Source organism: Hesperophylax consimilis, chromosome 16 (assembly GCF_061612785.1).
Source record: "Hesperophylax consimilis isolate HC1 chromosome 16, BYU_Hcon_1.0, whole genome shotgun sequence".
NCBI lineage: Eukaryota > Metazoa > Arthropoda > Insecta > Trichoptera > Limnephilidae > Hesperophylax > Hesperophylax consimilis.
In genome coordinates, this window is record NC_142851.1 from 10,763,987 (window position 1) to 10,791,099 (window position 27,113).

General features: G+C 32.0%; 1 protein-coding gene across 1 annotated transcript in view; it reads left to right on the forward strand.

The window, feature by feature from the left end:
- Positions 1 to 27,113, forward strand: part of LOC149416687 (uncharacterized) — a 67,276-nt gene that overhangs the window by 20,925 nt on the left and 19,238 nt on the right. Inside the window, exons 2-3 of the mRNA XM_089641298.1 lie at positions 16,571 to 16,704; positions 19,068 to 19,248. Of these exons, the coding sequence (XP_089497424.1) occupies positions 16,571 to 16,704; positions 19,068 to 19,248 (315 nt within the window). The remainder of the gene's footprint in view (positions 1 to 16,570; positions 16,705 to 19,067; positions 19,249 to 27,113) is intronic.

Below are 27,113 nucleotides of genomic sequence, written 5' to 3' on the forward strand. Positions count from 1 at the left end.
ATCGTAGCTAAGCTCGCATTTACGCCAACGGGGCCCAACATTGCATCGTTGCCTTCTGGCGGAATTTGACAAAGGCTCTTCATCAGAACTGTCCCAATATTCTTCGTTTCTGTTTACAAAAACTTCGATATTTCCAGGAATATCTCTTGGCATGTCATTGGTAACAATATTGTCTTCATCGCCTTCTTCTTCATCAGTGAGGATACTTGTTTCTGGGGGAAGAGCAACGATATCAAATTCAACATCTGAGTTTTCTTCTGCCATAATAGCATCAAGGGCCTCCTGGAGTCCATGATAGTTATTGCTTACTTTAAATTGCCGTTTTGACATATTTATATGCAGTCAAAACTCTGTAAAAAAAAGAATATTTTACTCTTTATGTGCCCACTGTCCCTATTTGGGGACACCAACAAAAAAAAGTAGTTCACAGTTCAGTAAATTATATATTTTACCTTATCAAATTTTTATTCCAAAGTTAACAAAGTGTTCAATAAGATTATGTAGAAAAATTAAGAATTTACGAACGTACACATATGAAAAAAATACTTGCATTTGGTAATCACCGCGACTCTGAGATTCACTTTATTTATGACACTAAAATACTTTTTATAAATGGTGTTATCCAAAATGTTTGATATAAAATGTAAGACACATCAATCAACTCGACAATAATGCACTGTTAGCAAAACTTACCACATTAATAACAAAATGGTGGGTAGATTTGAAGGCGTCCTCGTTTGGGCACGGCAGGCGTAAATGGGTTAAATACGACTAACCCTTTTTTTTGCAAATATTTCTCCCATGTACGTTTTTGATGACGAAATTTTTGTTTTCTTATAAAACTTTTATCCGATAGTATTTTTCTCCCCATTTTTTAACGAGGAATTTCGTTAAAATGTTATCAAGTAGACTGGCGTGGAATAGACGTCCGCTCGCCGCCCTGTCGTAGCGGGGAATGAAAAAATTTCGGCTTGTGCCGTGGTAATCAGAAATAACGAACAAGCAACAAACGCGAATCGAAATTAATTACTATTATATACTTTAAGAATATATTTCTTTGTAATAAATTATTTTTAATGTTTCAATAATATCATAGTAAATTATTTTTGTAAAAAAATCTCAACTATACCAATTTGTAAGGTCATAAATAAATAGTCAAATTGAGGGATTTTCGTCACAAAACGCGTCCTCGGATTTATTTATTAGTAATTTTATTTTAAAAAAAAAACAAAATTCTTATACATACATATGATAGATAATTTATTAATTGTTTATACTGTATTATTATATGATTTGAAATATATGTTGTATAATACAACTTCGCCTTTGAAAATGCAACAAATCTGCGCATCGTCCAACGGTAACACTTTATTATGGTATGAAAATACTATTATTTTTCAAAATTTAACATCTTACTCTACTAGATAAAATAATGATCTTTCTAAATCAATTTGTGTTCATCTCTAGAAAAGTGTCCATACGTCTAAAACTGGCCTCAAAAATGCCAAACTTCAGGTCAAGTTTACCTATTTCGCCTTGAAGCTAAAAAAATGTGTTTATTCTTTGTATACTTTATATCGTCACGAATAAAGGTAATAGGCATGAAATCGCTTGGCAAACGGAGTCACAAAACGCTCGATTTCAAGCGCAAAAGTGGTTTTTATTTATTTTGTAAACATTTTTGTAAGATCGCAAAAAAGTTAATAAAGGGAAACCGTCACAGATTATCATAGCCTCAATATTGTAGTTTTTTAAAGTTTTTTTTTCATTTCTTCTTCTTCTTCAATGGCACTACAGCCCATTTCGAGCCTTGGCCTCCTTTAACATGAGCCTCCACCGCCCTCTGTCCTCGGCCGTCGTCTTCCAATCTGCAACATGGAGTAGTCCTCTGGCATCTTTCCTGACATCGTCCTCCCATCCCAGCCTAGGTCTGCCCGCCTTTCGTTTGCCTCCCGGGTGTCCTGTTAGAACCTTCTTTGGTACACGTGTGCTTGGCATTCGGTGCACATGTCCGGCCCATCTTAGTCTTTGGAGCTTTTCATTTATGCGTTCATAATTCATATTGAATAAATACATTTTTTAGTAGTTTACAATTTTATTTTTATTGAGTAATTAAAATATTTATTTGTATTCTACTCAAAGGAAATGATAGAAAAAGCTTCAATTTATATTAGCATTTTTATATATCACGAAAAATTCATTCAAAGCTAAATCACAAATGCGTCTAAATGCGTCAGTGTTATATAGGTCATTTATCTTAACAAAAATACATATTTATGTAGATATCTATGATCTAATTTTTTATTACATTCGCTAAATGCCTACATGAAACCATAAAATACAAATACTCGATGAAAGAATCACAAGTTTTAAAACTCTCAGAAGACTTGAATGCAACTTGAATCTTTTCAATGTTATCGGAATGAATATTGTAAAAGGGAGACCATAACGTAGAGTTATATTCTAGTTGGCATCTAACAAGGGTTTTGTACAACATGATAAATGTGCCTAAATTATTGAAGTCTTTTGAAACTCTCAAAACAAATCCAAGAGTCTTAAGAGCCTTATTGATAATGTTATTAATATGATACACAAAAGTTAGTTTGCTATCGAACAATATACCTAGGTCAATAATTTCATTGACTCAATTTAAGTTTTTATCATTTAATGTATATTGAAAAAATATTGGATTAATTATTCTGTAAAAATTAATGAACTGACATTTCTTTATGTTCAATGCAAGTTTGTTGATAGAGCACCATTAAAAAAAGATTTCTCAAAGTTTGTAATATAATGCAATCATTTATGTTATTAATCTATTTATAAAGTTTCAAATCATCAGCAAAAAGTAATACTTTTATATTACTAAATATATCAACAATGTCATTTATGAATATAATAAACAAAATGGGCCCTAAATGAGAGCCTTGTGGTACTCCACTTGTGGCTATAAATGTTTAAGAATTTGTGCCATTTATTTTCACACTAAGACTTCTTTTGGACAAATAACTAATAAACCAATTTAATAAACTACCATAAACTCCAAGCGTGGCTAATTTATTTATTGATATTTTGTGACACACCTTATCAAAGGCCTTGCTAAAGTCAGTGTATATTGAGTCAACCTGGAATCTGTTTGCGCAAGAATTGGATATGAAGTTTTCGTATATTAGTAAATTAGGTAAAGTAGATTTATTTGAACAAAAGCCATGTTGGTAGGAAGTTATAATTTTTTGTATGTTTGAAGATATTTTAGAGAGTACAATTTTTTCAAAAAGTTTGGGTATAGCTGATTGGAAACATATCGGTCTATAATTTGTAATGTCCGTTTTGTCCCCTTTTTTAAAAATGGGTGTAAGAAAACTGTGTTTCCATGTATCAGGAAAACATCCTGTTTCTAGAGACTGATTAAAAATTAGGAAAAGAGGAACAGTTAGGCCATTTAAACATTCCTTAATTAACACCGGTGGAATATTATCAGGTCCAGCATTTTTTCTAACATCTAACAAATTTACATGCTTTTTGATATCATTAATTTCTATGCTTATTTCAGATATATCCAGACTAAGATTTGATGAGAATTTGGGAATTTCGTTGCTAGGTATATCCTCTTCATATACAGACTTAAAATAATCGGCGAATAAGTTTACAATGTTTTCATCATTACAACCAATTTTCCCATTGAAGTTCATACAAGGAGGAATACCCAAGTTATTATTTTTTTGAGAATTAGTGTAATTTAAAAAAAATTTTATGTTTACACGAATATCATTTTCAATTTTATCAATATAATTTTTACAGCACAATTTTGAGATTTTACAACACTCTTTTCTTAAGTAATTAATTTCATTTAGTAATTAATTTATTAATTAACGCCCTTTTTGGGGGCTTTTACATATGAATATTAAGAAATATACATTATTTATTGTTAATAACTGAATAGCTTCATTAACAACATTTTATATTTATTTAAAGATAAATTGAAGATTTCCATTGACTTTGTATAATTTCTCTCCATTAGTATTCAGGGCAAAATACATATGGTAGTTTGTACCAGAATTTTTGCACTGAAATAAATCTTGACTTCTAGTATTACATTGTGGAATCCGGAAGCTAATCAATTCTAGTAATACCGGACGATCAACCAAATCATTTAGAATTTTATATAGAAATACGAAGTGAGTGAAAATTCTTCTGTCTGTTTTATTTGTAAAAGTATTTTTTTATGTTACAAACTTTTTTTAATTAATTTTCGCACAAATCATTTCAACAAACTTCCACATCTTCGGTGGGATAAATGTAATTGATGTATTACCCGTTCTACGGGTTTAAATATAGTTTACAATTGATAAAATATTCTTCATAATAAAAGACAAATTTGATAATGGAAATAAAGTCAATTTACAAATCTCTCAGCAAAATAACTTTTCAAATTGCAAGCATGTTCCCTGTGGAATCCCAAGTGTAAGCAGGCGATGCTCTTACAAGGTTTCGAGGTTTTAGACCGATGCACGGATTAAATCAAGCGTCCAAACCCTTAAGGATACTCCCAGGAGTTGCGGGGGTTGGAAGTCTTGAAGCTGGACGGTTTCAGCGGTGGCTCCTTCCCAGGGGTACTTTTCTTAGGGGATGTTTTGGTTTTCTAGGGCGCTTTAATTGAATTTGGTTATTTACAATAACAACAGATTTTCATCGCGCGTCTCTGTGAAATACCATATCCCTACGTGTTGCGCCGACCATTTGAGTACTTATGCTCTGAGCGTGCCTAAAATAAACATTTTGTTATTTTAAATAATTAATTGTGAAATAACACAAAATTTTCAATTAAAATTTTATTATCGCACGCTGCGATTTGAACTTCGGGTTGTAAGTGAGAACTTTACCTCTCAACCACGGAGGCCCTCTATTATGGTAACCGAATAACTCAACACACCTTTAAAAAATGATGTATTCATGAAAAGTGATAAAATAAAAGCTAGGTAAAATCGGTCACATATGCTAAATTTATGGATTCAATTTTTTTTATCGGTTTTAATGACTTCAAATCACTTTTTTGAGATGTTTTGAACTGTAATTATGTTGAGCTATCATTGAACCGTTTATTATGTAATTTTAAATATTCTTACTAGAAAATATTCTGAGAGTCATAATAATCCATTTAACGTCAACATTTAACTTAAAATTCCCAGAAATGAGATCTATACCGATTTGAATAGAAAATAGATCTAAGACCATAAAATCTTTCGAATCGTAGATGTCGATGAAATTGAATACCTGTTCAAGAAAAATAAATTCGATAATTGAAAAATTTTCGGTCAAATTGAAAATTGACGTTAGGCCGGACACACAGACCTACAACACAATTATAATGGTTCACCCTTCAGTAGGTTCAAAAGTTATCCCTTGCCCTTGACTGCAAAGCAAACTTTTTAAAATTCAATACGTAAACACTGATCAATATTATAATATGGTTTATCCCTTTACCCTTCCTAGACAGCGTTTAAAGCTTTTGCCCTAAGGGTCGGGCCGACCCACAGCCTTCGAGAGTGTACACATACGTCGTACAAGGTGTTTTACCTAAGCGTATCGGCAGAGAGCCCGATATCAGCATTCGATTCTTCAAAGCCTCAAAGCACTTAATACGTGTGGTTAGTGAGGAGGCATTTATAGGGGTACGATGGTAGAAGGAGGAAGGATGACTTTCATGCAGTCGTATTTTATGTTCTGATGACCACCTCTTACCGTAGGTTCAATTCCTGAGCAGCGCGAAATTACTGAAATAAGACTGTCAAACTGGGAGAACGGGTAGAGTTGCATCTTCTCCAACTAAAATATTATTATTTATATATTTTACAATCCTATCTATGGTTGGACAGGGTTCTCTCTTCACTGTACCTTATTCTGAAAATTCTATTCAATGTTTGGAAATACAATTACTTTTATGTATTTACGAAACTCTGATTTTTAGATTGCATCATGTGTAAAGTATTTTAGTTCGACATATTTAAAAACATATAATTAAATATGACCTATGCCTACCATTTTAGAACAAACCTGCAGATAGAATCATATGCAAACAGCTAAGACATAATTAATCATTGCACATGGTTCTGACCACATTTATTTAATTCCATTCCAATCAAAGCCACGTCCAATTATATATATTTGAATAATATTTAAGGCGCTAAAAAGTGTTTCGTTAAGCCCAGGGTAATTTATTATCCCGACCGTCGTTGATTGCGGGCACAATGCACCACTAACACAATCACCAGGAACAAGATTATGTGTAGATGAATGATGGAATTGCCGAACTGTTGTCTATGTGAGGATACTGTGTCAGCGCTTAATTAGTAGACACATACCTGGACAGATGACGAATCTCGTGCTGGCACTGTTGGTGGACGCGGTGGACTCTCACGCTGCAGCAGCTGGTCCAGTTTCTTAATCACCTAGGATTCTTGCTGCAGAGTCTCCATCTTCTATCATCGTGTCACCTGTTCCTGTACTTCATCACTTGTTCCTGTACTTCATTTTATTTAACTTTATTTTAGTAATATTTATATATTTTTTAATACCTGCATCAATTTAAAGCGCCCCCGAAGTGATATCTCACAAAAGCGGCGCTATACAAATTGACCAATAAATAAATTAAGAGACAAGGTTTTTTATGCAAAGCAAAAAAGATAACGTATTATTTTTAAACAATAATTTCTTAAACGAGTAACTTAATTTCTTAGAGTCTTAAACACCAATATATTTTTTTTTAATTTTCCGATATAGCCTTCTGATTGCCGGTCTCTACCAATTGCACTACGTTTGCTTATTAAAAACCCGCCAAATTATTCAATATGTGCAAGTATTATTTATTGAACAATTATTACTTATTAGATTTTCACTAGAAAACAAGCAAAACTTTATGTTTATGGGAAAGGCATTGATAATGTTAAATCTCCTACTAGATGGTGTCGAGACATTAATATTTTACCCTAAAATGCGTTAAACTTTAATACTTTACACAAGATTAAACGTCCAAATCAAAAATTGTTTACTAGATTATGAGAATTCATCTTTACAAACGTAGACACCTCAGTACACAGTAAAGCAAAAATGGAACGTTATCCAACCAAATTGGCAAACTACATTACACCTCGTAACAACGATCAACTGTCAGATACAAACAAAACAGCGACAGTAAATGGTTCAATGTTAGAACCTTGTACAATCACGGTAACGCAAGTTGAAAGAAATGTCAGTTAGAACCTTGTTCAATCACGGTAGCGCAAGTTGAAATAAATGTCAGTTAGAACCTTGTTCAATCACAATAACGCAATTTCAAAGAAAGAATAATAATTTTATCGAGTGTTTAGAGTTTAACGTTTAAGTAACGCACCATTACAGTTCAGCATAATCCAAACAACAACAAAGTTTGCTCCTAAAAAGGCTTAAAAATTAATTATAGTTAATTATCGCCGAAATAGCTGGCACAGTTATAAAATCTTAAATACCCGCAGAACTATAATATTTTAAAATTGATTAACTTTAAATTACAAAAATTAATGGTGTTACTAGAACTTAACACAATAATAAAAAAAAATACCAATCATTTCCCTTCCATACACAAGCAAATGCTTTCAATGGAAGAGTAGTAAAAAAATACAAGATGTAAAATGAATTATGTACCATGTAAACATATTATTAAAAATAAAAAATAATTACAAAAAAAAAATATATATATATTTTACCAAAAAAAATCTATCATAAAAAACACTTTTAAAATGTTAAATTTCTCTATCGACCACTGTCTGATATGACGCAATATCTATCCATGATATCTGTGATATTTATCAAATGGTCTATTTAGCAGTGACAATTTTCTCCGAGGTGCTTGTGCAGTGAACTCCCAAAGAGTAGCAAAAATGAAAAAAAAAACAAACAAATAGTTATTATAATATAACAACGTTGTTTTGAGTAACGTTCCACTTAAAACTCTACTCATAAATCCGCCCGTGTGAAAATCCGTTCATAGGAGCATAATTCAGAACGCACCTTAAACAGTAAATTTCAATTTTTTTTTCTTATTATAATAGTATACAAAATTATATAATGTTTTTTCCTAATTATTCTACTACTCCATAAGGTGAGCTGCAGTAGTTGGTGATTATGGGGGAGCTTTACATACAAAAAGAAAATATTGCTTTAAATGCAATTTTTCAATTTCAATATTCAAATTAACTACAAACGTAATTCGATATACACGATTTTAGAAAATTAGTTTTAGAAAGTTTAATTTTTTTATATATATGTAGGTAAATTGTGGAGTTGTACTCGTGCATTAGAGCTTTTATAAAATTCGCTGCGCCTAGAATGAAAACCAAACACAATAAAGAAGACATTTTTATTATTATCACTTTTTCTACAATTTTAAAAATATTTGACGATTTTCCAATAAAAATAAAAATTTTATGTCAACGGAGATACTTAATTAATTTTTCCTCTCTATAGAACCCACATTGAGAATGACCACGAGCCAACAATGACAAAATTAACCAGTGAAACTCGCAGACTCCCTGGTTTTAAGGCTCTACGGGTCCCCAATAATTATTGATAGGCTTCAATCCCAAACAAGACGTTTAATATTATGGAGTTATCATAATAAATATGTACACTATGCATACATTATCTATACTTCGCTACTAAACCAGTAAACTGTTAAAGGTTTAGGTTGTAATAGTACATGGAAATTTGTGGTGGAACAAAATAATATTTTTGACCATATTTGTTATGTTTCAGGTATGATATTAAAAATAAAGCCGTAAAAACAATGATATTTTTTTTAATACATTTATCATCATATATCTTTTAAACTTAAAAAAATGGTTTCACTGAGATTGAATCTTCTTACACAGGAACTAGATTCGATAACTCTACTAACCGAGCCAAGTCTCGATAATATAAGACCGAGATTTATTGCGTATATTAACTGCTCTAATGTAATCGAATTTCAAAGACATGCGTATATGTCGTAATGCGTAATTGTCACCGAAAGTTGATAGAATGTATTGTCATCGACAACAAGTCTATCTGTAGAGTTTCAGCTCGATTGAATATAGGTAAGTGGGTTAATTATCACTTCCTAGATTTGCATTCATTCACTAAAACAAAAGTGTAAAACCTTTGTTGTTTTAACATAATAACAACAAGGTACTCATTTTCCCAAACTTAACTTCAAAGAACCCTAAAATACAAACATTTTCCAGCATTTTTCATTTATTGTATTTCTAAGTAAGTATCCGTAAAAGAATACACACTAAGGTTTTTTTTTTCAATACAATTTGATAAGATTAACGTATTGTGTTTTGTATATGATTTTAAACAAGAACATTCACAGACATAACACAAGGACGTACAATGATACAGAGTGTCAAAAAGGTAAAAGCCAAGACGCAAAACATTAAAAACTCATATAACAAACTATTTTTTTTTATTTTTATAGTGAATACCTCACAAGAGTCCCAACTGCTCCCGTCTGGAGCCAGTGAGACTATGGCATCCTCAATTGGGGGATGTTGTGAGGAAGGGAAAGAGGAAGATGGGGAAGTACCTGGCTATTCAGATCTAGTCACTAAACACGGCTAAAGCCATTTGGAGCAACGTTTCAATTCTGAATGGTGGTCTTACACCAGGGCGATACTGGTAGTATCTTCCACTCTGGAACGTGCCGCAAATATACTATATATTATTTTAATTGATTAACTGTGAAATAACAAAAATTAATCAAATAAAATTTATTTGCGCACGCCGGGTTCGAACCCGCGACCTTCGGAATAGCAGTCCAATGCGTTACCACTGGACTATGCCGGCCGTCGTATATAAACTCATTAACATAAAAAACTCATATGGTCTCACAAAAATCATTTTGTTTCCCTTATTATCATGGTGAAAGGTATGATATAAACTGTGTTAGAAAGAGATAATACCATACTTTATTTCCAAATCCATAAGTTAACCACAGGGTAATTAAAATGTACATCAGATGAAATTAAAGGATCGACAATTAATGGAACTTTGTGAATTTTTTACTAATTATTTTTATAGGAAACGATAAAAAAGTGAGAAGACAATAAACGTTTACTTTACATTTGTGTAATAAAATAGTGGTGTTTTTTCCGTCGCTATCGGTAATATATAAAAAAGTATTTATAATTTAGAAATAGAAAAAAAATTAAAAAGTAAACATTTTTAAATTAAAAAAATTATGTTAATTTTTGATAATAAAATTATTGTATTTAACCTTCACTTTTCACCTTTAAAAACAGTTTTTAGTTTTCGGATACGTTCAGAAATATTCCATGTGTTTGGTTTTTATTGCAAAGCGGAAATACGCTGATCTTCTAACAGAATATGCCAGAGGCCCGAGGAGTTAACAAAAGAGCATGATAAAACAACAAGAAATATCGTCACCTTAAAGCAATAGTGGGATATCTTAAAAAATGCTGTTCTGAGATAATAGGACTTTTAGGTTTGCGTGAGCTCTAGCAGCATCAAATTAACTAATCTTGCAGATTAATGATATGGTATAAGAGAGGTAAATTATTTAACTTCAATACAAAATTGTAAAAATAGAAAAATAATTAATTTTTTCATACTAATTTTGACAAAGTATACGTAAATCTGGAAATATCTCACTGTTGCGCGGAGTGTTTGGTAATCATCTCAAATTATCTCAGTGTAGCATAGTAATAATATTACGAGTTTAGATGGATAAATGAATTAATAATTGACATAGCACTCTTTTTAGGGTGAATTGCCTAATACAAAAAAAATAAATTAATAATTGTTTTTTTGGGAGATTTTTTCACTGTGGAAGGCTGTTTCAGGCTAATAATTATTGCTTAAAATAATTAATAATTGTTATTTCTGCATGTTTTTCCTTGCTGTTTATAATCATAAATACATTTTCAACTGTACACACCAACTCACTCCTATAGTTTGTCAATTAGGCAATTTTATGGGAGTAAGGTGGAATAAAAATTAAAAAATATATATATTTGTGCTTATAAATTTATTTATGAGAAGCGTCATATAATGTATGTAACAAAAATAACAGAAAACCTTAAGAATAAAAGTATGTAACAAAATTAACAGAAAACCAAGAATAAAAAGTAGGTAAGTATCAAAAATAACAGAAAACCTTTAGAATAGATAGTATTCAATTTTTTTTTACAGAAAACTTTAAGAACAAAAAACTAAAACAAATATGTGTTGATTCCCTGGAAACCTACAGTGAACATCGTTATTTTCTTCTTGTACATCGCGGTCTGTATTGGCAGTTTAATTCATTTAAAAAAATTATGAGTTTTTTTTTGTATAACACCACTTTGGCAAAGAAATAAGAAATCACGATTTTTATTCGGTGGAATTGTAGATGGAACTGCATAAGCTGGTCCTAGAATTATATTATTCTCATTCCGAACATTCTTTAGTCGCTCTCTCACATTAATACTCTGATTGAATGGATCCTCGGTGCAGGTGCTTTTGTATTTGATAACTGACTGTTCATCTTTAGTGATCTGTAAAATCTTAACTCTATTCCAAATACATTTATTTTTGTCCACGATTATTGAGAATTTTTTTCCAGTCTTCTCACATACCTTCTTCAAGTCAATGAAGTCCGTTGTTTCCATTTCTGTTAACTTTTCTTTAACGAGGTTCATTCTTCTTGGAACACTTTATGATCATCGCTAACTCCGTTGGAATAAATATTAGGCCTTGTTTTAAAACCCTGACCTTTTCTCTGTCGATGCAATAATGAATGGAGTCTCCTTCGTTCTCTGAGTGCCCAACTAATAGATATTTATATTTGAGGTAATATTTAAATATCAAGTGTTCATAGTGCATGCATGTACATTGTACATGGAAAATAAAAAATTGTTTTTATTATGTGCCACACAGTTATCAGAATAAAAGATCACTTCCCATTTCCCTCGGCATAGGTCTTTTAAAAATGTGTACACGCAGGTAGACATTTCAATTGCGCCTCTTTTAGCTACACCCTCATGCCGCATGTAACAATGGCCCTGTCGTGTTTTGGTATTGTAAATACAGAAGTTATAACGTTTAACTTGCTCTTATAAAAAATAGATATATTGCCATTCGGCAACGGCAAAACAGCTTGAAAGTCATGAATGGCAACTACAGTATCATCAGTGGTCTTGGTAATGTTTTTATATTTTTCTTGTCGAGATAACTTTACATCCTGAATGTGTTCAGAATATTATTATTTTTATAATTTCTCATTTGCAGTACTAAAGTTATTAATATACACAAAATGCGCAAAGGTTCTTTTTTGGTTTATAAAAAAATATTGAATTTGGTATTGAATATTTTCCTGTATGTAGAGTGTGTACCATAGAGATTACCTACCGAGACACACTTCTATTTGTACAAATTGTACATCTTTTGGATATTTGGAGATCCGAGCTGATCCTGCACGACAATAGTGCGATTCCACTCTACTAAAGCTGTTGATGTGATTCATAACATCATCAACTAAATCATCCCTTTGCAGGAAGCTGTCTGTTTTCTTTTTTAATGTAGTGCTTATGGTATTATTGCTTATATCTAAGGTTGCCATAAAAAATCTTACACGTATGTTATGTCCATCTCTCTCAAAATAATAACCACTATTAGCTTGGATTCATGGAATCATAAATATTAAAATATTTTAATCGATCAACTTCCAAAACAGATTCAGAACATTTGTATTTACAATTGGTACACAGTACAGGCTTAATTTGTTTTGCTCTGCATACCTTTCCTGACTTTGCGACATACTCCTGACCAGTATTCACCTTCAGTTTCTTTATGTTTCTCTTCCAAGATCACCCAACTTGTTGAAAACTATAGAGCTACAGTGAGACAATGAATTTATTTCAGTATTTGAAACGACCTTTTGAAAGCAACAGTGAGACAACATCAATATCTCAGTGTTGCTCTGAGTGACCGAACATTTCAATACTGAGATTTTACTTGTAAAACTGCCATTTTTTTTTTTACAAAATATCCCAGTAATGCATCATGTAGAGCTCACAATTTTACATCGAACTGCATACTTATCTCAAAAGTGTATTTTTCGAAGATATTCCACTATTGCTTTAAGGTGACGATATTTGTATGCTTTCAGTAGGTAATGGCAATATGCATACGTATAATATAATATACGATAAGCCTGAACTAATAACATTTCTTCATCACATATTCAACGTATATTTACACTTGAATGTTAAAATCACTGACTCTGCTAGATAATCCACTCCTCTCTAAAATGTATAAATAAATCCTTCTGCTACGTAGATATATGTTACGCCTCGCAGTACCCCAGTGCTTCCTTTAATACGCTAATACCCGAGATTCTAGCAGATTGTGGGAGGCGCGGAGGACATTAAGGACCTCCGGGCAATATCCTGCAGAGATATCAGCCTCGTCACACGTGACATATAGTCACTAGTTGGCCTGAACTTCGCATACGGAGTCAAACCGTGATACACGAGATTCTGACTAATATTATGTACGTACTCCTGCTAGCTGGTAACTACTAAATACTTGGCACCACTGAAGACATATACTGACAGAAGTGTATCGTAGGCGTGCCATCTAACCAAAATAAGCTCTATTTATTTTGTTGGTACCATTGAAGAGATAATACTCGAAGGTTGGCGTAAACTAATACTGGTTGGAGGATAATATAGATAATGGAGCATAATTGGTTTTATTTTGGCTATATAATACTTATGTATAAACTGAAATAAAGGTAAACTGTGGATTTCCCAAAAATGAATAAATAAATATAAAAAAAATAAAATCTTATGGGTGTACCGATGGGGATCCGTATGAAAAATCTTTTCTTTTCAGAATAATTAATTTTATTCAGGAGATTTCATGCATATAGTTGCCATTAGAGAATAAATAATATTCTGGGACGCAACTAAATCGTCATCAAACACCTTAAACATATAACTATAGATCACATGAAAGCATAATATGTTTTCCCTTCCGTTGCCATCAACAAACAGTCCATAATTGTGACGCTGCCGACAACAACAAATTTTAAAAATAATTTTTGTTTTTATTTTAAATAGATAAATAATATTTACATCAGTGTTATAAAGGAAAAAAAACCTTCATCACCAAATTTATTAGTATAAAGAGACAAGTCTTCTGTGTTTAGTAAGGAAATTCCAACTCAATTATTAAGTCATATTGTAAATTAGTATCATAAAAATACATAAGAAAAAGGCAAGATTTTTCAATTACAAAAAGTATTTTTTTTTTAAATTATATATATATGGACTCTTACGGTGGTTTCAGGTATTTTTTTTATAATTAAACTGAAATTCATCAATATTTTCAATAAATTTAAAATTTTACAAAAATTGTTAAAAAAGGTTATAAATATTATTTTCATCAGCTTATCCATACTATATCTTCTATCTATCTATGGACGGGTTGTTTCGGAGGATTTGAACAATTCAATTCGTGTTTTAATTAAAGCAATTATTTATTGCCAAAAAAAAGTTATAAAAAAAATCCTAATAAAAACGTGACTTTGTAAATTTGTGATTATTTAAACTTTGTAAGCCACATATAAATTATAAATTTATAATTTTTAAATTTTTTTATTTTGACACTAACGTAAGTTTTTTATGAATAAACCATCACCCCTCAAAATTTCACGATTTTACACAGTGTATACATCTGCAGAAGAACCGTTTTATAAAATTTAAAATTGGCCAAATTCACGGTACAGACTAACGTGTTACGTTGTGTATTTATGTACCCACATTATTGTAGGCTCGTCTTTCCTGAGAGTCCTGAATGGGTTATCTAATCAGCAGGCATCGGTGGTGATCTTTGTTGAACACCCCGCCATGATTACTTCTGAGAAGCGGCGGCGGTGAATTATGCTAATCCTTAGGTTTTCAAATATACATACATGAATACAAATATGATAGATAAAGTTATGACGCTAAACAAAATAAGATACATATCACTTACGGATCAAATTTTCAAAGAGACGGAGATATTCACGGTTTCCTTTGTCTCGTTGGATTACGTTATGTATATCAACGGAATTGTGATATGCGGTGTTCATTCTAACGTCTTCATGAATAAATGCTAATAATATTATTTTGCCAAGGGCGTGTTTTGGCATTTTTCATTTGTAATTTACATTAATATTTCACATCTGGAGACAACCACTTTCCAGTCATTACCTGTATGGAATATCCGTTGAAAAAAGTCTAAAGTATAATTACTTACATTATGTTATTATTTGTTATTACCTAAAGCAAAAACGACGTTTTCTTTATTTGGAATATAATATACACTTCAATGCTTTAAATTGATTTGATACTTGGTTAGACTTGTATTAGAAATGTATTTGATATTTGGTTGGACGCAAGTTAAGCTTCAAAGTGTAATGCGTGCTGACCATATTGAAGTCTCGAACGTTGTAGTAGCGTGCCGCTACATGTATATATCAGTTATTTAATAAATAAAGTATTGTGTCTCATAAAGAATAACATTGATATTACAGTTATTGTCAGGATGTTGAAGTAAGGCCATTCCGAGAGTCAGAATAACAGCAGAGTACCCTTCTTACGTATGAGACAATGAATAAGTTTGTTTATCCCGTCTTGCCGTGCGCCATTGATTCCATTTTTGTTATAACTTATTATATTTTTGTGAATGGTAGCATCGTACCAGATGATGTATTCATCTAATATTTATAATAATATACATGATCTGCCATAAGTTTATAATCTTATTTTCCATAAAGCTAAAAAATGTTCTTCACGATACAAAATATACGAACTACACGAACGGTGCGTTAGACGGGCGCATTAAAGTATTACGCGGTAGACAATTTGCTATATTTTATATTATAGAAACAAACAGTACATGATTTACAGTTATGAAACAATATACAGGAATTAGATACTTCATGTTGGGTACCTATGATATGTATGCTTAGTGGTATGTTTATTCCTTAATTACCAGGTGACCTATGTAAGGTGTGTATGTATAATGTATGTGTGAGTGTTTGTGTGTGTATGTATGTATGCGCATTGAACAACTTATATTATTGACATGCTGCCACGTTATTATTTTAAAATGGCTAATCTTTACAAAACCACTAACAAGAACTCTTTTATCATTGTTTATTTTGTTTTGCTTTTTTCTTCTTCTTATGGTTGGAGATAGTGTGTGAAGGTCAAAGTGAGATGCTGCAATCAGTCAGCACAGATGTACCATAGGGGTACTGATTATTGGAACATTCTTCTGCTATGTTATCTGTTCTTTGAATATGACACATTCACATAATTTAGAATCTTTTGAGCCACATTTATGCATCAGATATGCATACACAACGGTTCCATCATAACTCAACACAGTGACAATTCAACACACCTTTAAAAAGTGATATAAAGTCATTAAAAACGATGAAAAAAAATTAAACCTAAAATAAGTTCAAAAATAAACCTGAATATTTTTTTTTCTTTTTTCACAGGACGACCAGACCAGGTTCACAACTGCAGCATCCTGAATGTGTCGATGAGTTCTTTCACAGTGCGCTGTGCCGAAGGCTTCAACGGGGGCCTGCCACAGACCTTCCTGCTCGAAGTGAGAGAGACCAACTCGCAGGTAAATGTGTGTATTAAACTTGTTTATTAGAGTTGAAAATTATATGTAGTCCTATTTATTTAGTGTGCATGTTTATATATTAGGATGGCGACACTTGCAAATCATAACAGTTACATATACCTACCTGAAAATTGTTCCATGATAACTCAACACAGGGTCAATTCAACACACTTTTAAAAAGTGATATAAAGTCGTTAGAAACGATGAAAATTATTTTTTTAAACTATTCTAACCTAACCTACATAACCCAGTTAATAAAGTTTTTGTTCCATCACTTTCCATGACTTTATATAACTTTTTAAAGATGTGATGAATTATCATTGTGATGATTTATCCGGTTACGCATGAAAATATATATTATTTAATTTAAAAAAAAAATTTAAAAAATACGCTATAATTTAAATAATATTTCTATTTTTGGTTCTGAATATTCGTGATGGAATTCCATCATTGAAAAATTTATACACTTCTATAGAATAAAAAAATAAATAAAGTGTCAATTTTTTTGGTAAATCATTTATAACAACTTTAAGTTTGTTGCAAAACATCGCTTTTCCCGTGGATAAAAAGAAGAACATAAGAATTTCAATTTGGGTGTATTTTCTGTCCAGTCTGACCATTTTTTTGCTTAAATTTCATAAGATGAATACAAGTTTCATTATCAATATGAAATTCAAATGTGAAGGCGTATTTTTTTGTTTAAATTTCATAAGATGAATACAAGTTTCATTATCAATATGAAATTCAAATGTGAAGGCGTTATACGTGCAAGAGAAAAAATAGAGCGTGCTAATTGGGCTAGACCCAAAGGATGATACGTCAGTGGCGACATTAGTTTCCATTCAAATGTATATGGAAGGCATTTCTAGTGTTCTTTTTATTTTTAAATAAAGCTCCTAAAAAAATCATGAATCAAGGGAAATTTTCAGATTCCTACTAATTATTACTTCATGAAATTCGCTTAAAAAGTTAGTATTTACTTAACGTTTGAATTATTTAAGAAATTCTTTAAAGTCACGTTTGAAAATCTGTAACATCTTTTTTTTTGACATTTTTGTTTAGTTCGGGATAGGTGGAAGAATTCACATTTTTTTATTTTAATCTTATGTGGTTATTTATGAGATCCTTGATTCATACTTATTTATGTTTAACACTATCAAATTTTTTTTAAAGTAATGAAGGTATTAGTATTTAATTTATTACGACCTACCTGGGTACTTCAATTATTTTTTCTGTTCAGTAACCAACACAGCATTATTTTCGTTAAATATTATGACTTCGTATTATCACTGCCAATTTTGTATTAACACTTTGACTTTTGAGGTATTTCTGATGATAAACACTGCAAGGCTATCCGAAAGGTTGGTTCCGAAGATATTGTAGGAGGCGCAACATTATTCAATATCCCAAATATCGTTAATTTTCTGACAAGGCAAAAATTACTAACATCATCTTCTACGTTATTAAATTGTGCGGTTTCGCACATAGCATTCTAGGAATATTCTGTCAAGTTTATCTTCCAAACTACCTGGTGTTAACTTCAGGAACACCTACAGATTCTAAACTGAATCCCTAGAGTGCCAAGACATCCACCATAGATTTGATGGTAGCACATTGCCTCAATTTCATAATACCTTTTTTTAACCTCCGTGTTCGAAGGGTAAGGTTCTCGACTAGCAAACTGGGTATCACGGGTTCATATCAGGGCGTGCGCAAGTAAATTTTATTTGATAAATTTGTGTTATTACTCAATTTACTCCTTTAAAATATATTTTTTTAAATAGTATATTTGCGGTACGTTCCAGAGTGGAAAATATTCTCAGTATCGTCATGGTGTAAGATCCAAATTCAGATTTGAAATGGCTTTGTACGTTTGGTGACCAGATCTGAATAGCCATGTACTTGCTCTTCTCCATCTACTTCTTCTCTCCAATACCTTCAGCCTCAAAACATACCCTAATAAGGGATGCCATAGACTCCCTGGCTCTAGACATTTGGAAGCAGTTGGGACTCTACTAGTACGGTTTTTTTTTTGTTTAAATGTCTTGGGAACTGCAAAGCTTTTGAAAAACCAAAATTGTGGCTAATCGTCAATCATCATGATACCATTTGACTGTGAAAATAAAAAATCATATTGTGCGTCATGATCTAATTATGTAAATGCCCTGATGATCAACACTGCAAGACTGACTTAAACATTACCTACGGAGAAAAAAGCCTAACACAACTTTCCATCCACAAATCAATTATCGTGATTCTTTTGGCCGTGAAAATCTTTAATAGTATCTAAATAATAACTAATACTACTGAATAAGAAAAGTTATTCTGCATCAATCAAAATTCGTTTATTTTTTCTCCACCAGGCGATGAAGGTAAACCTGAGTTCGGCCGTGCCAAGGTTCGCAGCATCAGGCCTGGAGCCGGGGCACACTTACCTGGCGGGGGTGTTCGCCTACAACCCCAAGGGTAGGAGCGAGCCTGTTGTCATGCAGGCTGCCACCCTCAGGCTACCAGAGAAGCAGCTTACTGAAGAAAAAGGAATCGGTAAGATTATTAACAACTTATTTATCGAATACTTTTATTTGAATTTCATGTTTCATTTGAAATTGGATGACATTACAGCTGTTAATATACTAATTAAATGTCGGTCTTACCCGATCGACATTTGGCGAGGTTGTGAGCGCGGTTGACTCCAGTCTGTCTGAGGATGTTTTTATTTGTGTTTTGACCCTCCAGACTAGGCCCTGCCCGAGTTGTTGCCGTCCTTTTTTTTGCTAAATTTTTTTTACCATGCGTGAATTATTATGGTAAGATTTTCAGAAGTGATCGCAACCGAGTTCCAACTTCCCGTAGTCCGCGTCTTCAGTCGAAATATGTTGTTAGAATTAATGGAATAGAGAAAGGAAAGGAGAATGTGGAATAACCAGTTCTGTGAACAGTAAGATTTTCTATAATATTGATTACTTCGACTTGACAGCTCCTAACAGTCGCAACGCTCAGCGCTCTGGCGGGGTAAAAAGGCACTTTTAAACACTGCTACCATCTTGAAATGGTTTACCAGACACGTAAAACACAAACAATTTACAGACAGGCAAAATGCAAAGTGGTTGAGTTAAAACAAACAATTATAAACGTAAGTACACACTTTATTTTCTAATAAAATGGTACAATTTGTCTTGAAACATAATTTTGTAAAAATTATTAAAATTACTGTGAGAGTCCGAAAGGAATGGAAAGGGGAATGAGATGAGAAAGGGGGCGGTTAGGAGCAGTGGCGTGAAGTTCATAAAGTCTTTTGTTTTTATTGTTTTTCTTCACCATGATTTTCGTAAGAAACGTCTAAGCTATTTTATTCAGTTTACCATAAGTTATGATCATTGCAGATAATATGATGATTAAATAGATATTGTCAAACATATATTTCAAATTTCATTTCCAAACTTGAAAACCATACAGAGCCTACGCTTGGTCACTGAACAATACATCCCACTAGTTGGGAGGTATATACGAAAAGGTCATTTAAGTAAATTTTACTTAAATATTTTTTTTTGCATACTATTGTGTATTTGAGGCACTTTCGAGTGTGGAAGATGCTTTCAGTATCGCCCTGGTGTACGACCACCATTCAGAATTAAAACTTGGTTGAAATGGCTTGAGCCGTGTTTAATGACCAGATCTGAATCCCAACCTTCCTCTCTCGCATTTTCCTTCACCTCCCCACTACTTTCAGCCTCAAAATATACTCTAATTAGGGATTTCATAGTCTCATTGACTTCAGAAGGTTAGGAGCAGTTGGGACTATTGTATGGTGTTCACATTTAAAAAAAGGTAGTAAAAACATTGAAACCCACATTTTTTAATGCTAAATACCGTCGAAGCTCAACGTTAAAAGTAATATGTTTTTTTATGTAAGCACTTATTATGAATTACACTAATTGTGCAATAATTTTTAAAAATAATAATCGGGTAATGAATATAGGTACTATAGAATTGCTCTCAAAAGCTTCAAAATCTCACTTGAATCACTAAAAACATCGATGGTTCAAATCTTTATGTGGCCGAGACAAAGTTCACTTATCATCTTGGTATTAACTTTTATCAGAATAATCGGTTTATTGGCTAACCACCGCAGGCGTACAATTAGGGCTCAAAATGAACAGGTAATTCCGCAGCGGCAAACAATTAGTGTACCAATCACATCCCCTTAATACCTCTCAGGTAGACACGAACCTCGGTATTTCACACCGTCCACGCCGTATCCCCTTAATTCTATCCAGTACTAACGGCATCAGGACAATACTAATAAATGTTCACGATAATGCATAAGACAAATTACGTGTTGGCCTGATCGAACAACGGGGCTTATTGGGAGGCTCTGCAATAGGTAGTACCTACTTCCGTCTCATTGTATCCAGTTTCTAGATTCCATGAGACCACCATACTGTGCTTTACTATTTTTATTACTTTTGATTAATATCTTTACATATTTTAAAACATTATTTTTTTCTAGTATGGGCTTCATTGGGTGCTTAACCCATGCTGAGCCCCCCATTTTACAATTTAATAAAATTCAATAAAAAGAACATGAAATAATAAATTCATAAAAAATAAATGCGATATATTTTGTTTAATCGTCAAATATTATAGGGTACGGTTGTATATTTATAGTGAACTGTGTTTGATAATGGTAGTGTGTATTACATATGAACGTATTATTTTTTTAGGTAAAATATTATTTTATTTTTGTGATATTGCATAATTTGTTCTTTAATCCTTCTTTCAATTTTGTAACGGAGTTTTTTTTGTTTTCCTCATTTTTTGCATGGAGTGAAAGATTGTTAAATGCTTTTATTGTCTGGTATTCGTGGTGTCTTCGTCCAAAACTTGTATCTCGGATTTTTTTAGGTTTTTTGTCTCTTGTCTAACTGGTTTAACAATGATTGTGATGAACTATTGTTGATCTTTTTTTTTGGTTAAAAATATAAAAAGACTTCAATAATAATTGATAGGTACCTACCGACTTTCACATTACATACATTATTGTTAAATTAACCCAGTTGTTTGAGACTTTGCCTCGCGTGTCTCGAAGTTGAATTGAAGTTAATTGATGGTATTTGTGTCACGTCGGGCGTCTTGCGAACGGCCTTTGTCAATGTTTGTGATATGAAACCGTAATAGATACATATCTGTATTTAGTTTTTTTAAAATTTATTTTAAACATACTAATTTGTCATGCTACACATTGATAGGTATGCATTCGCAAAGAATTGGTGGATAGTAAATCTGAAATCCTGCAACTGTCCCACTCACCCAATATACTCCCAAAAATTTCACCATGTTGTTGTTGCAAAATGAGCATAAAGTCAATAATAAACAATAAATAAATTAAATAAATTAAATAATGTGGCATTATGCTCATTTGAAGCTCTCCAGAGCTCAGTATAAAATACATAGTATCTCAGACAGGGAGGATTGACGTATAACCATAACTATGGAATAAATTATTGTGAATATAATTTAACATTCATATTTGGCCCCAACTGCAACGGATGACTTCCTTTTTACCTTTAATCCAATCCTGGGCTTCTTATGTCCCAGTAGCCCAGGTTTAAATATTGAAGAATAATGTTTATCAAGTTTAGCGGATGCATTCAAAATAAATTTTCCTAACATTGCAATTATGATAGTTCTGGGAATGTTCCTTCGGGTGTGCGGCGTAGAGATTATTCCAGCAACACCAACTAATAGAGTGGAATCGCAGTTTTGCAATACCACTAATTGAGATTGTTCTTGCATGGGCAAGTAAGTAATATAAAAAATTCCTGCGTAATTCGTAGCAATATTTCTATTCATTTGAAACTACTCACCATATCAGACAAGCGACAAATCTGATATGAAATTTATTTTATGACTGATCATAATTATCAAAAATATATAATTATTATTTATTCGAAATGTGAATTTGCTTTCTTCAAATACTTGAAAGATGCTTAGATGGATTATTATTAGAGTGAGGATACGTTGCTGGGTATCGATTATCCAATCCAGGCCGCTCGCAATTGCCGTCGAAAATACGTACATTAGTTGACATTCCTTCTCTTTAGTCTTGTCGAAGGTAAACAATTACATACGCCAAACGTCAAAAGTCATTCTAATGACTTCGTCGAGAATCGAGGCCTCGATACAACACTAAACTATGTCCAGAAGACACATTTTCGCTGCCCGTTCTTAAATATATATTTTTTGAATGGCTATCCTTTTCATAAGCGGTGCTACATTTACTGCTCGATTAGTATAAATATACCGTATCTTGAATTTGAATAATGTAATTGGATATTTTGTCATAATTTTTCAAGCTAACCAAAAGTCAAATATATTATTTTGAAAAGCAATAATGTTGAGGCAAATATTTTTTTATAAATACTTTCAGCTTCCCAAATCCTCGAATTATATCATTCCGTGATTCTTAAGGAGTATGCGCTGCTAATATTATTAAAAAAAAACTTTACAGCAGTGAACTGACATGAGTGAGTCAGTGTTGAAGCAAGGACCCTTAAGGATGTTTGGAACAATTTTACGAAATAGGTGTTTAGTCCTGCTGACTTTAGGTATTTAATAATGCTTATCATGTCTGGAATGAAGAGTTAAAATACGCCAACCATCAGTTTCGTTCATATCTGGTGCAGTAAAGGTGTTTTCAATAAACTTGATAAAGTTTTTTCTCAAAATCATGTTAAAACAGAAGTTCCCTCGAATTTTGTTAAAACGGAGATCGCAACCTTTTGAACTTTGAATTTATCTCTTATCCATTTATTATTCATCTAAAGTTAGTTTTACTGACAAATACAACTTAAAGTGCACCTTCACAAATTCAATTAAAAATAATTACAGTGCTTACATAACTAAGTATCTAACCATCAAACCGTTTCCCAGAAAGGGTAGGCACATAGAATAAAACTAACATTGATACATCGCTTCGTCTCATACATACCCTGCTGTCATTCTGAACCCTTACATGGTCCGATTCAAGTATTCGGTTTACTTCTCATGTCTTCTTCGGGCGTCCCCGACTTCTACCACCATTCACGTTCATGTCTATTATTCTCCTTACACTTATTGCTTTGTTCATTCGCTCTGCATGCACAAACCATAATACGTCCCTTTTTTAAATCTTATAATTTTTGATAACGCCTCGTGGAACCCATTTCTACAGCATTTAGCATGCCTCACTGATATACATCAGAGTTGGTATCAGCACTACATAATGGACTGCTAAACGCTTTGCGAACCCTTATGAACATATTAAAATATAAAAATATGAGTCGTTTTATAAATTTGATTAGAATATTTTTTTCTACTTTTGACTGTTATTTTTCATTTGGTTTTACGCCCAGCCGGGCTTTTACAAGGATTTTAAGAACAGATAGTGACACTTAGTAAGCCATCATTAAAAAATTGGTTCCATGATAACTCAACACGGTGACAATTCAACACACTTTTAAAAAGTGATATAAAGTCATTAGAAACGATGAAAATTTTTTTTCCCAGTTAATAAAGTTTTTTTTCATCACTTTACATGACTTTATATAAGTTTTTAAAGATGTGATGATTTATCCGGTCACCTCCAAATTTATACACAGCAATTTAAATGCATGAAATAACAGTAAAGTGAATATTTAACAATACTAGTAAAACTTGTAACAGTTACATAAAATAATACAGAAACTAGAACAATACTACACACAAGACAAATCACTAAAACTACATTACCAACGCTACTACATTTGTAGGATTCAGCAGTGTTGGTATAGATTACGCTTAACTCTATAAATGGAGTCAAAATTATTTCAATATTATCCCCAAACTTGCTGCCCAGATCATGCATCATATTGGTAAGTAAGTGTGTCTGATAGTTGGTTGTGTATATATTGCAGAAGAATGTAATAATACTAATAAATCTGAATGAAGCATAAAACAGAAAAGACAGAAATATTTAAAAAAAATGGGAATCGAATCTAGGATCTCTGTCTTACGGGATAACGCCTCTAACAACTCGGCCATTGTTTTATAAATAATTATCATTCGTCTTGAGAATTTAACCCACCGACAATAATTAAACAGCTTATTTCATAAGCAAAGAAATAATTTAGGGTTTACTGTCGAGTCGCTGGGTTCTTACTATCCGTCCTCGAGGCTTTCAAGTATTAAAATTGTTTAAACTTTCGCCCTGTTTCAATGAAACATAAATTAAACCTTAAGTACCTACCTGCTAGAATTACCGCCATCATTATTTATTAATAGGATTAGTGTGAAATGCTCGGTGAACATTGGATTATCGCTAAGAAGTAGGTACCTCGCACTAATGCTATTTCTTATATCATCAAACATACGAATTTCGGTTGTCTATTTTCGTCCTGCGTGAAATCTGATTCAATGAACTCAAATTTGCTTCGAATGTAAGTATCATATTCAAAATTGGAGATGTTTGGTATAAGAATTCAGACAAGCGATAAAGTAAATATTAATTGATATAATATTTTAACATTTTTTTTTTAACCCATTACTGTCCAGATTATTTTTTTTATTTCAATGATTCAATTTCTGATTCATCTAGGTATTCCTTAATCATTTTTGGATTAACTAAGTGAAAATACATGTCATTTATTTTTCACTGCAATAATGGGGCTACCGTATGGTATCGCTGGGCGGATATGGGTGCAATTGGTGCAAAAATATGGTAAAAAAAAAGAAAACATCTTAAATCAACTGTTAAAACAAAATATATTCAAGTTTTTTTATCGTAATCATGACGTCTAATTGTTTTGTGTGATACTTGGCAAAGCAAGGAATACCCAATTCACATTTTGCACATCGTTCGAACAAACGGTTTGCAAGATTTTCTTTCGCATCAACGTGGAACGACAAGATGGTCCAGTCCATCGAATGGGAGTCTATAGGAACTCTCAATGTCTTTCTTCTGGGACATATATGAGATGTATCAAAACGAGTAAGATAAATTTGAGCGAGTTCTCTCAAAGTTTTCAGATTTGGTACTCCATTGTGAATTGGTTTTCTGTATAAAAACTAGAATCGTATGCAGCATTCAGTAAAAATGCATAAATTACCATATATTATTTCCTACTGCATTGATTAATTCCAGAATTTGAGAAAACGTTGTCCGTTTGATCAGTTCCACCCAAATTTTCATTGAATTGAGCAACACGATCTGGACGCCACATGCGTTACCAAAATGACCTCTCCGTATTTGCTTATTAATCCTTATAAGACGGGTAATATTTTATAAATAGCTCAAAGGGTAATATAATATTTAAAATTATATTTGAAATAATTGACTGACATCTACTATAATGTCAACGTTTTACTTGGGAATTTTCATGGACAGTACTGAAATGAGTTCAAAACTTCTAAAAAATCTCTACACACTGCATATTGCAGTGCACCTGAAGGTAGTCATGATTTCACTGAACTGCTATTGTAGTTGGTAAGATCTTAAGGGTTAATACGTAGGCACTTAAATCCGTTATTTTTGTTTTTTTTTTTAAATATAAATTGTTCTATTCATATTTGAACTATTTTTATATTAGTTTTAATCCATATATGTGTATCATTGTATTGTTTAATATGTTCTTATTTGTATTATGTTACCACATTGATACGGGCACTTACCTATTTTGGGGAATTTAAAAATAAAAATAAATAAGAAATTATTTTACCACTTAGAGTAATAATTAACCTAAAGTGTTAATCGCATTAAAAGAAAATTACGTCCACAGGAGATCATTTTATCTACCCCTTCAAAACCGATCTTGTTCATTTTAACCCATGCTTAATAAGTAAATGAATTCTAAAAAATGTTTCAAATTAATTTGTTCATTTTTGTATTATATTTCAAATTTGAATTTGAAATTGCTTAACTCTTTTTGCAAAATATTTCACAAAGGCGAGAGTTCACTGTTTGCAGTGCCTGCGGTCTATTTAATTAATTTTTTCTTTGATCACGATTTAATCCAATTCAAAATGCTAAACGAAATTTCGATTACGCTAATCACGTAATTATATTTTTAGATTGAAAATTAAGCACACGAAAATCACTTTACCTTCTTAGACGTTTGTAGGCATAAAGACATATCCAAATCACTTAGAATATTGTAATGTAAAAAAAAAGAATAAAAAATAACTTAAATATTACTTTATACCTACATCATGTACAAACTTTGCCATTGAAAATAAAAAAAATAAAAAAATAAAAAATTAGACTTTTAACGCTTTTGTTCAGTTTGCAATGTTTTCAATCAATATACATTTTTTTCTGTAAAAACAAATACTTTTAAGAAATTAGATACAATTTTATGCATTTAAAATAAACATTACTATTTCTAAATAGTAAC